At 39.3% G+C, this 15,962-nt stretch overlaps 1 protein-coding gene across 1 annotated transcript; it reads right to left on the reverse strand.

The window, feature by feature from the left end:
* Positions 1-3,879: 3,879 nt before the first annotated feature.
* Positions 3,880-13,761, reverse strand: LOC141052612 (thread biopolymer filament subunit gamma-like). The gene is made up of 9 exons (XM_073549828.1): positions 12,991-13,761; positions 12,390-12,450; positions 10,821-10,916; positions 10,115-10,291; positions 9,663-9,788; positions 7,261-7,481; positions 5,888-5,934; positions 5,238-5,273; positions 3,880-3,893 (listed from the first exon to the last, which is right to left on the reverse strand). Exons 1-9 carry the CDS (start codon positions 13,725-13,727, stop codon positions 3,880-3,882), a joined length of 1,515 nt encoding a protein of 504 aa, XP_073405929.1. The 5' UTR covers positions 13,728-13,761.
* Between the last annotated feature and the right edge of the window lie 2,201 nt (positions 13,762-15,962).

A 15,962-nucleotide genomic window follows, 5' to 3' on the forward strand; every position in this document is an offset into this window, starting at 1 on the left:
GGTGGAATGGGCAATGATGGGGTGGTGGAATGGGCAATGATGGGGGTGGTGGGAGAGAAGGCAATGATAGAGGTGGGGAGAAGGCAATGATGGTGGTAGTGGAAAAGACAATGATGGGAGTGGTGGGGAAGGAGGCAATGATGGGGGTGGTGGAGGAGAAGGCTGTGATGGAGATGGTGGAAAGGGCAATGATCAGGGTGATGGAGAGGGCAATGATAGCATGGTAGGGGAGATATCAATGATGGAGGTGGTGGATAGGGCAGTGATGGGGTGGTGGGGGGAAAAGCAATGATGGAGGTGGTGGAAAGAACAATGATGGGGTGGTGGGGGAAAATGCAATGAAGGGGAGGTGGACAGGACAATGATGGTGGTGGTGTAAAGGGCAATAATGGTGGTGGTGGAAAGGGCAATGATGCAGGTGGTGGAAGAACAATGATGGGGTGGTGGGGGAGAATGTAATAATGGTGGTGTTGGAAGAACAATGATGGTGGTGGTGGAAAGGGCAATAATGGGGGTGGTAGGGAGGAGGAAATGATGGAGGTGGTGGAATGGGCAATGATGGGAGTGGTGGGGGAAAATACAATGATGGGGTGGTGGGGGATGAGGAAATGATGGAGGTGATGGAATGGGCAATTATATGGGGTAATGGGGGAGAAGGCAATGAGTGGTGGTGGAGAAGGCAATGATGGAGGTGGTGAAGAGGGCAATGATGGGGTGGGGAAGAGGACAATAGTGGGATGCGGGGGGAGAAGGACAATGAGGGTTGTGGGGGATTGGGATGGGAGGAAAGGGGACTTATAATGGACTTAGGGACAGGGGGAGGTGGAGGAAGACATTATTATCGCTTATAATGTCTTACACAGTCCTTTAGTATAGAGTGTACGTACTTATTATGTATAACACAGTCCTTTAGTATATAGTGTACTCACTAATTCTGTATAACACCATCTTTAGTTACATAGTTTCCTCTTTTATTATGTATAACATTGTCCTTTATTACGTACCATCTTCTCTAGTTATATATGATGCCATCCCTTATTATATAACGTCCTCTGCTGTTATGTACAGTAATGTCTCTTACATAGTGTATTGTTAAATTTGTTATTCACAGCGCCCTCTTTTATTACATAGTCCCCTCTCTTTTTAGATATGAAATGACTGCTGATGGAGGAGCCGGTGACCAGACGACCAGTCCATCAGCTCCTCCATTAGAAAAGAAGCTTTCCCATGCTCCATGAGCCATCATTGCATTATACAGCTAACAAGACAGGACGGTATGTAAGAGACGGTACTGTACATAGCAAGAGAGGGCACTGTATAATAAGGAATGGCAAAATACATAATAAAGTAGACTATGTAATATACAGCACTGGCAAAAATTAAGAGACCACTTTCAAATGTTCAGTTTGTCTGATTTTTCTCTTTATAGGTATATTTTTGAGTAAAATGTAAATTGTTCCTTTAGTCTATAAACTTCTGACATGTCTCTGAATTTCCAAGCAATAAATTTTGCATTTTTTTTCTGACAAAGAAAAATGGTCAAAATGTCGCCATAAAAGGAGGGGGGCCCAGACACATTTCTTGCACAGGGGCCCCAAGCTGTCAGTGTCCGCCCCTGGAATGATTCTATATCTAACTTTGAAAACACACTCCCTGTTGAGCCTCACCCCTAAAATACACCTCTTTTTTAACTTTTACTGGTAATTTTGAGAGAAAAAGGTAACTATTCTAGTAGAAGAGCAGGAGGATGGGGGCGCTGGGGGAACTGTTACCTCAGTGTTTGACTCATTCCTTTACTTGGGAGCTGAGGATTCATTGGGATGGAGAAGCACCATTGTCTTTATCTGCCTAGGACAATAAAATACCTTCTCCCACTACAGAACATTGGACTTTCCTTCCTTTCTCATGAAGTCTGTTTCTGAAAGTTTAGTCAGAAATCTACACACCTGTAACCCATTGGGGACTTTTTTAGTGTTCTGGCAGTGTTCCTACTGTTTCTGCTCACACACATGAGCATATTTTAGTCCTTTGGCTGGGTTGATACCCTACTATTGAAATATTTGCCTCTGTTCATATAACGGGTACATATCCTGCCATCTGCTCCATGGTTTTATGACTGTGCTATGAGTCACATCAAACCTACTTGTGACAGGTAAGTACGGAGGAGCCATCCTTGAGGACATGGACTACCTTTGCAGCCAATGTTATTTAGGTGTTGCAGGGGAAATTAATTTTAAAGTGAACCTGTTAGTTCATACATCCTGCCCAATTTATGGGCAGCATGTATCAGGCACTTGTATTAGCCCAATCATGTATGTTTAACTGTGAAATGCAGCGTCTCTAGAGAAAAACTAATTTTAAGGCTGTGTGCCCACGATGCGATTTTTAAGCGTTTTTGCCGCAAAAATGTTTAAAAATCGTGTACAGAACGCACCCCATGCATTCCTATTCCTCCAGGCCCTGGGTACCATACCCCTGTAAAAAAAAGAATAAAAAATAAAAAATTGTGGTATATTTACCTTCCGACGTCCCGCGCTGCATTCCCGGCCTAAGCGTTCCCAGTAATGCCTTGCGGCAACGTCCTGTGATGACGTAGTCTCGCGTGACTCTAGTGGTCTCGCGAGATCGCTATAGTAACGTGAGACCAACGTCATCACAGGTCTCGCAAGGCATTACTGGGAACACTGAGGCCCGGGATGGCAGCGCGGGACGTCGGAAGGTAAATATACCCCGATTTTTTATTTTTTTATCATTTTTAACATTTTATCTTTTACTATTGATGCCGCATAGGCAGCCTCAATAGTAAAAAAAGCTGCTCACACTTGTCAAACACTATGTTTGACGAGTGTGACCAACCTGTCAATCACTTTCCAAGCGATGCTTCAAATCGCTTGGAAAGTGCTTGAGAAAATCGCGGCAAAATCGCGAACAGAATCACGGTAAAATCACGGTGAAATCGCGCGGGAAAAAAACGCGCAATTTCTGGGAAGGAGTCCGGTTTTCAGTGTGCGTTTTAACACGCAATGTGGGAACATAGCCTAAAAGTCGTCAGCTTTTCCCTACCCGCTGACGTGTCAATCCAGGGCAGCAGGCAGGGAGAAGCACCCGGGGGAACCACCTGTCCACCTAGTATACATTGTGGTCTCTATCCTTAGCGGCTAATAAAGAATGTTTTTCTCTAGAAACATTGCAGCATTTCAGAGTCAAACATACATTGCTAAGATAATACAGCTAGTGCCTGATACATGCTGCCTATGGATTGGACAGTATGTGTCTGCTGACAGGTAACCAGAACTTGTATATTTTAACTTTGGTGCATATAAATATATATATATCTATATATCTATCTATATATATATATATATATATATATATATATACTGCTCAAAAAAATAAAGGGAACACTTAAACAACAAAATGTAACTCCAAGTCAGTCACAATTCTGTGAAATCAACAACGATTGTGATTCAATTTCTCCTGCTGTTGTGCCAATGGAATAAACAACAGTTAGAAATGATAGGAAGGTCACTAACACCAATGTGTCTGCTCAGTAGGAGTGTCTAGTGTTCCCTTTATTTTTTGAGCAGTATATATAGATAGATAGAAATACTGTAGATATGTATTTATATAAACCCGTACATATGGTTTCTGCAATTCATTTTCAAAGGAATGTCACTGAAAATGCATGAAGAGACAAAAACTATTTATTTTTAGAAAATGCATAGAATTTGCTCGGATAAAGCAGTCATCATTTAGAAAACAAAAAGAAAATTGCAGTTAGGCTAACAGGACATTTGCCAAGCAGAAAAGAAGAAGCATATTGGCGTCATCAGGGCATCATCATCTTCTTTTTCCTGAAAATCTGGTCACCTTTCGGTTTCAAATTAAATCTGCTGAAAGGAAAATAGAAGAAACATTCAAATGATTATATCACTCTGCTACACCACATGTGCTGCGGATTTGTAGGGTTTGCCTATGCAGTAATTTACCATGACAGCTAGATGCAGGGCCGGACTGGCCATCTGGCAATTCTGGCAAATGCCAGAAAGGTCTGTCTGGTGGTGGGCCACCTTGTCTGCTATGTTGCAGAATTGGTGTTCTCAAGACAGACATATTGGTAAGAGTTGTAAGAAAGGTATCATTAGAAATGTTTGTCTTATAGTACATCTTGCTTTCCTCCATCCAGGGTAATATTAGTAATATATCGCCATCTGGTGCTTGGGGACGGGGACAGCATTGGCCTGTGTGATTTCAAAAGCCAGGGCTGAATTTTAGCCCCAGTCCGTACCTGGCTAGATGTTACACAGCAGGAAATGCAATGTTAGGAAGTGACACCTATAAAACTGTGTAAATGGTTGAGAACTGCCCGGTATTCAGGGCATGTGTAACTTTTTCTTTTAAAAACTGCAGCACGTTTATTGAATAAGGGCTGCTTATAAATACTGCAACCAAGGGTTTTATGTGCAGTAACAAATGGTTTTTGTAGGAATAATTGTCTAACTATCTGCAGAATTATTCCCATAGTATGTGCATGATCCCTAAGTCTTAATAAAGCTATTACTTTGTATAATATTAAAATATACAGAATACATTGCAAGAAATAGCTATATGGATGGACATCTTAAAACACTTTTGTTCCTCCTGACACATCTGTCGCAGTAAAAGCTTGCATTTTCAGGGAAAATAACAGGGAGCGACACAAGACAAATTTTTAAGAATGGATACTCTGGAACTGATATTTCATGATACAAAAGGTATTTACTAAAACAGGCACATCAGGGGATTGAACGGGTCTTTCTGTAAGGTAATTCACAATATTCCTGATCATGCAGTATTGAGCTGAATATTTGTGTGAAGTTACCCTTTAGGTAACAAAATACTAAGCACATATCTGTTTCAATAATAAATGAGGCTTATAGTGCCTTATATTCTATAGGAACAATGAATTGCTTAAGCTGAAATCAAAAATGCACATTTTAAGATACAGGGGTCTCTGATTATGTCCCAAAATCTGCTGTCAGTGAACGGATAGCTGGGAAACTCCTACAAACGTTAAATTCACGGCTGATCCTTCAAAAATCGGGTCCAACAACTTTTATTTAATTTGTATGATCAGTTTAAGACCTTTTATCCAATCTAAGAAATCCTAATACTGACCTCCCATATGAAGAACATTTGGGTTTTGGCCAGCATGGTTGCCTATGATTTGATTATCTTTATTAGTTTGCCTTGCTCACCTATAGATGAATCTTTCTTCTGAAAGCCAGCGTCAGCTGTGAGGAAAAGCAGAAATCAATTAATTTATCAGTTAAACATGAATCAATAAAGTACAAATTTATCTTCAATTCTAATCCTGTAATTACTTATTTTTTGGACTTTATGAAAGCAATCTGTTTTATAAATAGGATCCTACGTCAACTCCAGTAGCCCACATTGTCTAACTCCAGCCGTTATCACCAAGTTCTGTGTGTGTAAGAGGTGGTATATGGCTGTACACTTCCCGTGTAGCAGCTATTATAGGGGAATTTAGTATTATAACCATTCAAATGAATGACTAACCATGTAATCTATAAGAAACTATGCCTGGTCATTGAGCCGACAGCCCAGATTTTGTTATATTTCATTGAGTGCTATTTTTCCTGCATTATATGATGGGCACCACACTGAATTGTGTTGACGATCACACAGGTGGACCCAGCTTAGCTTTTCTGTATTCTGTTCATTACAGGAACCAAAACACTGGTGTAAATATGACCTTAAAGAGAGGCTTGTTCTGGTTCATTGAATTTGATAGATGAGTGTTTGTTTCTTAACCTATGCAACTCTATTGAGAGTAATATATGTTTACTATATTACATATTGAGAAACTATTGCAAACAATGCTTACATGAGTACGTGAAAGTTCCTCCTGTTAAGACTTCTACATCAGGAAATCTATAGGAATGAAAGAGATAATTAAATATGTGGATCATTTCATTTTATGCATTATTAAACATGCATAGTATTGACCTTGTAATCAGACTTGTAATTGCAACATGCATCTCACCCCAACCTAACCGCTAACCATTGCAGTTACAACTTGATGTGCATGCCTCTGTTTGGGGTCCATGTAGCACAGATCCTCACTAAATTGCCCTTAGGATTAATTTACACAAATCTTTCTCCCAAATTCTGTAAAGAAAAACCATGTCGCCACGTCAAGTATTGGTCACTACTACATAGTCAAGCAGAGCACACTGAGCCCCGGCTTGTATTCACAACTTTGCTGTGTAAATTAAACCTAAAAGTAGATGCCATGTTTGATTTTAGCACAGTAATAAATTCTAACAGCTTCTTGCTTTTGAAGGCATTTTGCCCATCTATGAGAAATACTTCTCCCTAGACTGTGATATTGGAAAAATGGAGTAATTCGGGTATGTGCACACAACGTCTTTTTTCAGGCAGATTCCTCCTGAACCTGAAACCCTATTGAAAAGTGCAAAGAAATGCCAAAAAGACAGAACATGTGCGCAGCAATGTCTAAACGGCTTACGTGCATATTTTCTGTCTTGTGTAACTTTTTTTTAATTACTCCAGGCTTCAAAAGCCATGAAGTGGCTAAAAGAAGTGACCAGTCCGTTTTCAAAAGATGTCAGAAAAGACGCTTCAGAGAAAACACTGCTTGCATTTTCCATAGACATTTGCTTAAAAGCAATGCACATACGCTATGAACACATGCCCTTCTTTTTGGTTTCTACAAAATGACTCCTGTGGTACTGTTAGTACCACATAATTTACCTTTCCCTTAAATGGAATTTCACCATAAAACGGACTGAAATACTATATACTATATAAAGTCAGCTTCCAAGATGTAGGTAATTCCTCTGTGTGCTCTTTTTCACTTTCCTTCAGAAAGTCTTCAAAAGGTTCACTATGTACACTATGGGAATATGGAATATGGATCTTTTTTCAGAGCATGGCCTCCTACTGTGGAGGAGTGAAAGTGAGTTCAGAGATAACAATTACGGTACATTAAATCACCATCTCTTCAGCCAACCACACTCTGGTTAAGTGCCATTTCTCTTGGTGTCAGACTCCACTTAATTAATAGTTAATTAATTAATAGTTAAATAAAAATCAAACTCTGTACTAATTCAATTTGTGCAAATATTACAAAGTTGCATAAAAGGAGCACAATTAAACTTTTATTTTTACAATCAGGTGTATATTCACAGGATAATTCTGAGAAAAATAGTAACACAACAGTATTTTTAAACTTACTTGATGTCTTCACCCTCCAACAGCTTCTTGTAGGTGGAGATTTCTACATCTAATGCTTGTTTGATGTCCAGCAATTCCTGGTAGTTGACAATTATCTTGTGAAGTTCCACCTTTGCTGATTCAATTGCTGATTCGTAGCTGGATATCTGTGCCTGGAACTCTGCCACTCCCACGCTGGATCTTGCAACTACTTCCGCCAGACTGGCTTCAAGTGTGTAATTCTAATTACATTGTAAAATAATTTGTGTTACATCCATTGTTTTACCACATTTGAGGAAGAGCTCTAATTTCTCCTTTTGACTATCAGTGGTGTTTAACATTTCTATTACAAAACTCATTGCTGCTTTAAAAGAGAATATGATAGTAGGATCAACCATTCTAAGCAGTCTATATGTGCATGCAGGTCATAAGAAGCTGGTTAAAATGATACCTTGATATCTGCAATCTGATATCTTATTCAAGAGAAATCCACATTTTTCTTATACAGTACGTAAATGAGATGCTCAGGACTATGGTCTGGATACTGACCTGCATAAGAATTTTTCTCCAGAGATTATTTTTAATAAGGGGTAGTTACAAGTGTGATGTGTAAAGGCCGCTCTCTGCTCTCCTGATCTCACTGCAGAGCTATGTGTGATGATTATACCTGACACATCTACAGGTTCCACTCAGCTTCAGCTTCCGTCTCACAGGCAGCCAGTGTTACAATACAGCAGAGCTGTGAGAGCTGCAGCTGCTTAAATATTTTTTATAACACATAATTCAGTTATACTGTTCTGTGTTAGTTACAGGTCTCACACTGGTAGCACCCCCTTTCATTTAAAATAAGCTCTGGAGGCAGATTTTCAGGGAGATCAGTGTCTGACTCATAGCTTGGAACAGCTCATTTACAGATAAGAAAACATGGCTATCTCTGGAAATAAGACATAAAATCACAGATATCAAAGTTCCATTTTATTCTGCTTTCTATGACCTACATGCCCATATAAACTGGTTGGGAGGGTTGATGTTACTGACAGATTCCCATTTAACAGTCAACTTTTGTATTAAGTGCACACATCACTGACAAGTTTTTCCCATTCCCTCACCTATTATTAAAGGGAATCTGTGATCATTATTTACCCCTATAAGTAGTTGAGAGCACTTTGTCAACATACTAATGCCCTCTTTAATGATGCCTGTAATAGCCCTAAACGTTTGTGCTTAAAATCAAAGTTTATTTGTCCCTGTTATCTCTGCCTTGTCTGGGACCCTTGTTAATCAATGCTACTGTGCTGGGGGAGCATGTCCTCAGCCATGTAACTGACATCACTGCGTATGCAGGGAGGCGGCGAATAGGCATGGCTTCTTCTCCATCTCCTGCACATACTTGGAGGTCACTTACACTGCTGTGGGCATGCTCTACCTGTACAGTGTCATTGATTCGCAGTCTGACTAGTCCAGTGTGCAGGGGCTATGAAACTTAAGGCCCAGTCTCACATAACGAGATGGTTAGCAAGATCGCTGAAATGTCACAGATTTTGTGAGACAACAGCGATCTCGCTACGTGTGACACATAGCGGCGACCGGCCCCCCCCGCTAAATATCGCTGATCGTGCTCGAATGTCCTGGGCCATTTTTTGATCGTTGGCGTCCCGCTGGCCAGCATGCATCGCTGTGTTTGACGCCGATGAGCCACCACGTTGGCGATGCAGAACTCAGGGACGCAGGCGTGAGTCGTCAGAAAAGCTGCTGTGTGACAAGGTACAAACGACTGCAGAGATTTGAAGAGATCTGCCTGTTTGGCAGCTTACTAGCGACCATGTAGCGACGCATCAGGGATCCTTACCAGGTCGTATCATTGTCGGGATCGCTGGTGAGACGCTATGTGAAACGGGACCCTTAGTTTTAAGCACATATATTTAGTGTGAACGGCTAATACAGGCATCATTGCTTAGGGTATGAGGATGCTGATAAATCTTACTACCTTCTAGTAGTAAATGTCAATGGCAGGTTCCATTTAAGTTCCCAGAGAAGCTATGTGAATACTCAGTCCTCCTTAGTGTAATGAGGGAGTCTGAGGGCACATTGGTAATCTGTTAGGGTAAGGCCACATCTGCTATGTGTGGCCGTGACCATTTCATGCTGAAATCATGCTAGCAGCAGCCAGCCTAGAGTAAGCTTACTGTAAGTACTCACATTATATCGGGGGTTCTAGTAATACAATACAAATAATAAAAAAAAATAATTGGCTTTGACTAGAGATGCTCAGAAATCAGATTAGCTGCTTAGACAATTGCAGAATAAAATAATACAATTATTTATATCTTGTGGACGTAAGAAACAAAGTTGACATTATTTTGAAGGAAGATTAAAAAACTCTACAATATATAACATGAAAATGTGAACATAAGACACATTACCACTGCTAGAAGAGACTGTAGTTCTGCATTTAGTGTCTGTAATTCTTTCTTTGAGCTGGTAATTTCTGTTTTCACTGAGGCTACAACTTCTGATGTTTTTGCTGTTTCACTGTTTATTTCTTCAATCTGTGGAAATAAAAGTATCACATTAAGTTACTTGCCAACTATTGTATCTAGTATTATATTATATTGTACTGTTACCACATTCCACTGATACATCTAATAGAAAAGTAATTGCATTCTTTTTAATTTACAAAATATTTTTTTTTCACATTGCCATTACTAAAATCATATTGAGTATCATAATTAATGTAAAATTTTGAAATATATATCAATTAAATGTCATTGACATTTGGTACCGGTGGGTAACAACATGTTCTCCTTATAATAAGGAATAACAAGACTTATTTTAAACCATGAAATATGCTTGCTAAATGTTTCTTGTATGTTACCTTTGCTCTGAAGTATGTCTCTGCATCTTCTTTGTGCTGCACAACGGATTTCTCATAATCTGCCCTTAGTTTATTCAAAGCGCTTGTGAGATCAAATGACTTGACAGCATCAACTTCAATGAGTGAAACAGATGTATCGGCTGCAGCTCCCAGTTTGCCCTGTAGTGTGGACAGTTCCTGAACAAAAAAGGACAACTTACTGTCACCACTTAACAAGAACAGAAATCTGCTAACCTTCCCGCCACCCTGTTTGCTTGCCTCTAACATGACAATATCCTGCCTAGAGATGAAATCATGCTGCATGCGTCTCAAGTGCACACTGTTTCATATTAACAAGAATTAATATGTTAATTATTATTTTTACTTAGATCCTGATTGTTGCTTTTCCTTTATAATATGTTGATGCTACGTAAATAGCATAAAACAATTATCAGATGATCATGGCAGGGTTGCTGCCAATCTACCAAGATCTCTTGGCATTGTAGGTCCTTGGTAGACCTCATAGACGTGCGAATAGCCCTGATTGAGCTGGTTTATCATATTAAAATATTTACTCTCCCTTTTGTATACCTATAATGCATTAGATATTGCAATATTATATTATATAGTGTCTGTTTTTATTAGATTTACTAAATTATCAGGACATTAGCTCAGCTGAAATATTGAAAACTTTCGAAAAACAAAATCCCGCAATACACAGTCTCACCTCTTCATGTGTCTTCTTCAAAAATTCTAAGTCATCAAGTGCCGCTGAGAATCTTTGTTCCAGTACAGAGCGCAGTTCGGTAGCAGCCTCAATGTCCTGTCATCGTAAGTCAGATCAATAAGTAAGCATTTAAAGTCCTATCACTATTGTTTAATGAGTAATATCAGTTTTCAGCTAGTGGACCATAAACTGATGAATTGCTTGGCCAATCATAACCTGATTTGGTAAATGGATTGATCTATATAGAAGCTAATTAGTAACTTCAGTAATGGTATAGCAATCATCTATAAACTATATCAGGCCATTTCTGGTCGAGTATCAACCATATATATGTATTTCCTCAGACTCCTGATACTGCTGGGTTTAACAGTGTTTCCTCTTTCATTACATGTCAGACATTACACTATATTCATTTACACTACGAAGTGATAATAATGCACCATACAGGCTCCCATCAATGCTATCTTCTTACATACCAGTGGATGTAGAGCCACTTTACACTGTGCTCATACTTTGTGAATATAAACCCATAGTAGCTTTTTTTTGATTGATTGATAGCATCTATATAACTTTTAATATGAGAACCTGTTACCAGGTCAAAGGTGTCCAGTGTTTGCTCTTATTTTATTCCAGCTGCTCCCCTAAGTATTCTGTTTTTTATTTCTTAAAATTTGCAATATTTTTTCAGAGATTTGAGCCTTTTATTTAGTACAAATTTGTGTTTCCAAGTGGGTGAGCTCATAGAGTAATAATAGGGATATGTCACCGCGAATCCCGTGAGCCTCCCCCCTTGTAAAGATATAAAAAAAGGACTAGATATAAAGGACCATATATCTGGAACAATACAGCAGAATGAAAAAAATCAGAATACTTAGGTGAGCAGTGGGAATAAAATAAGAGCGAAAACTGGTGACAGGGGCTCTATAATGATTAAACACATACCATGTTGACATGGTAAACCTGTTAAAGGATTCCATCCAAGGAATCTACTCTAATCTGAGAAAGTCCAGGAAAAGATTGGTCAGTCTACATATTATACTTTCAACATCCACTGCTGATAAAATGTAGAATTGCACGGTGGTAATGAATAACTGGCATGTAATACATGGATGGCTGCAGCTCGTCAGGCTCTGCGGTTGGTCTCAAGGTCTTGGCTGGAGGAGATTGATCCTTCCTCCATACTGTCCAAATGCCTTTATTAGTCTTTAATTTTTTGATGTTGATCAAGCTTCTCATTGTCATTTTTTACTGTTTTATTACCTTATAGTAGATGGATTGATCACATACTGCACTTCATTTGCTACTAATAGATAATATAAACACCCTAATAAAAAAAACTAATAGACTCATTTGTTTAGTGTGTACCAGGTAATTTAAGAGGCCAACATTTTGTTGCAAAACTAAATTAATGCTATAATTCTACAAATTGAAAACACATGGCCAGATTCATTATAAATATGACACCCATATATTCATGTCCTTGCACTGAAAATGACCAACAAAATATTGCTTAAAATATCATTGTTACACAGAAGCACCTCCTTTTGAGGAAACACAAAGTAAGATTACCCGTTTCATTGCGCCTATGTCGGTTTCCAGTTGAAATTTCACTCCCAATTCTAACTCGTATCTAAAACAAGGAACACAAACATTTATTCCTAGTAAATGTAACATTTCCAATAGCCCGTATTATCTAGCGCTGAATTGACACTGTGATAATGTTTACTTGCTATACAATGTCTAAGACTATCAAGTTTCTTTCAATTTTTCCCACTGCCATAATTTACTGCACCAGCAAAATGTTACATTGTACATTGATTGTAGTGATTGAAAGGATTTTACAGAAATTTCCATGACAAATTGTATATATCTGTTGTAGACTATTTTTATGGAAGGGTGCATTAGTGTAGTTGCCTTTAATTGTTAGGAATGAAAGTATATAATATCTTGTGTGTTGAACTGATTTTCCTAATGTCTTTGAGATGTAGTAAATGTGATCAAGGTAAATGTGTATGTGTAATAATAGGTAACACTTTATTATAAAAGCATTATCATTTTTTTCAATGTTCTTTTTTTTCGCCACTAATGATGACAATAAATGAAATAATCAATGAATCAAAATTATTTAACAAACTTGGATTGATTTGAAAGGAATTATTTTCCTACTTACTTGGTCTTGAGTTCTTCTGCAGCACCTCTGACGTTGTCAAGTTCAATTTCATGTCTTACATTTTCCAGAGTTAGAGTTTCAACTGTGTGTCTCAGATCTGTAAGTTGGAGCTCATAATTTACTGGAGAAGAGGAATCTGGGGCAGAGGATGCTGTGCCTCCTGTTAATAAGTTCAACTGGGCCTGTAAGGTCTGATTTTCAAATTGTAACTGCTTAACTTTCTCCACATAAGAATAAAAACGTTCATTTAATCCTGCTAGTGTCTGCTTTTCTGTGGCCCTAGAAAGTAGCTGGGGTACAACACGTGGCCCACCTACATTCAGAGTTGAGCTCAGGCCACCAGCAGTCAGAGAGCGTCCCAAACTGAATGCTGCACTGCTTCCAAAACCACCTCCATATCCTGCTCCCAAACCTCCTCCAAATCCTGCTCCCAAACCTCCTCCTAAACCTCCTCCCAAACCTCCTCCAAATCCTGCTCCCAAACCTCCTCCTAAACCTCCTCCCAAACCTCCTCCTAGTCCCACTGCACCTCCAAATCCTGAGCCACCACCCAAGGCAAGGCCACCTCCTAAACCTGCTCCTCCGATTCCAAGGCTGAGACCTCCACTGCCCAAACCAATTCCTCCTGCACTTGCACGGGAGAAACCTCCAGAAGAAGCCCCATGGCCAAGAGAATAGCCTGACCTCTGGGATGAAGAAGCTGCCCAACTAAGAGAACCTGAGCCTGAGACTGACATGATGGCACCAAAGGATGAATTAACCCAGATTTAAAACCCTCTTCAAGAATGTTTCAGTGGAAACTATGAGCTGACATGCACCTAGTTTTTATATGTTTCACTTGTCACTTGACACTCCTGCTTTGCCTAGAGACAGCGTCCTAATTTTATGCAGAATAGTGAATTTTCAGCGTCTGCCTTCAAGCAGAACTAGCTGTCCTCTAAGAGACAATGAAAATTACTGTAGCTTTCTATTAAAAAAAGAAATATGCTTAGCTAGAGGGTCATTCTTATCATGAAAAAAAACTGAAAAGTTTTGACATGTTCCTGTAACAGTTGAATTTCGTGTAACTGCAATTTCTGTCTCATCATTGCAGAAAATGTTTTCATAAGAAATGTTTTTTTTTAAATATATTATTGCTGTTATAAATATAATATATATTGTATTCATTATTATTAATTGTGTCTAGACCAGATTATCAACTATTGCTTTACTCCAAAATATAACAAATGCTGCGATTTATTCACTGAGAATGATGCTAAAATATCTTTGAATATACAGGAACCTGCTCACTTAGAGGAGTATTGTGCTGTACTTGAAATCTTCATAGCATGGTTTAAAGAGGGTGTTGGCAAGGATGCTGGTCAGTTGGTCACATTTATGAGTGAACCTGCAAATTCACCATATCCCAAAGATGGCATATTAGATCAGGGCTAAACATACTGAATTCACTATTCATAGATCCAGCTGAAGGAGAAGTTTGCTTTATGACATATACAGTAGGTATTTCTGCTGAGTCTCATGCTAACATTCACAGTCTATTGTTATAAGGAAATATACACAATCAAGTTACCCATGGCACACTGTGTACCCGTAGACATTTTTTATTTTCCCCTTCTCCCATTACAGCACCACATGAGGGGTTATCCACCCATCAAGGACAGGAAACCTACTAAGTAAAAGGGTGGTTTCTCTCCTCCACATCAGTTTGGTTTCCTGTCCTTGAGAGAACCTAAGAAGAGCGATATGTTTTGATTTACCCAGGTCTGGAGGGTGTCCAGGATGAGATGCCTTCTGGAGGGGTGATGTACCACTGGCCAGGAGGTCAGTGCAGCGCCGTGAATGCAGAGACCTCTTGGCAAAAGTCTCCTGCCAGCATGAGGTCCCGGGTCTGTGCACGCCCGGGCTGCAGGAGCACCCCATGCTAAATGCTCTGGGACATGCTTCCGGGTCTGCACCCGTGCCGGGTGCACTGGTGAAAGACCCGGTGCACCCAGTTAAGAGTGCGCCAGAAAGCATGGTCACCCGGGTCTGCGCACACGCAGGATGTAATGTCCGGTGCATCTTGAAGCAGTGAGCCGGAAGCTAGGATGTGGCCATCCGCCAGCGTGCCACATTAAAAAAAAATGATTGACCCGGAACCCAGGGAGGTACAGCAGCAGGGGAAAGGATTATATTGTCCCCTTTTTCTTTTTTTTTTTTTATATCTTTTTATTGATTTTTAAATGCAAAGCAAAAAAGAGCATTCTTTGAAATATATATATTCTTACAATGGAGTATTGAAAGTCCTTTGTTGATTAATCATAAGTAAGTATACAAAGCATGGCCTTAATCATACTCGTTCATATATACCGTAATAATTCCTCAGTAGAGATCCGATATCCTATTGTAAAGCCAGGTAGCTCGGTCTCCTGTACAATTATTCTCTAGGAAACTAATTCTTTTACATACATTTCTAAAAGCTAAACAGTATAAAATACAGATATAAAAAGAATAAACAGAAGATAGGAATAGAGTGATAGAAAAGTTCACCAAAGCTGGGGAGGGGGGCACAATGACGCCTAAATTCAGACTATCCCAGAAGGATTTCAGGGATAGTGTTATCATTGCCTTAGTATCTGATCTAGTTTTAGTATAAGAGGAAGACCATTTTCTTGACTCTTTCAACTTACTATCTTTGAAGAAGTCCGTAATATTCATCAGACCCTCTATATGATATCCATGGAGCCCAAATTTCCCTAATTTAGCATGGGAGAGGTTTGTATATGCGACTATTTCTTCTATATATTACAACTGATCTACTTTTTGTATCCACTCTGAAGTGCAGCGGCAAATCTGGGTTGTCCCCTTTTCCTTATAAGAAAATCCAACTGTACCTTCAGGACTATAGTCAACCTGGAGGGACTAAATGGGTTTCTGGTCTACAGGCCCTTCAAGATATAGTCCATAAGATTGACCATAAAAATGCTGTTTTG

Source organism: Dendrobates tinctorius, unplaced genomic scaffold (genome assembly GCF_039654945.1).
Source record: "Dendrobates tinctorius isolate UK_male_01 unplaced genomic scaffold, ASM3965494v1 ptg000162l, whole genome shotgun sequence".
Classification (NCBI taxonomy): Eukaryota; Metazoa; Chordata; class Amphibia; order Anura; family Dendrobatidae; genus Dendrobates; species Dendrobates tinctorius.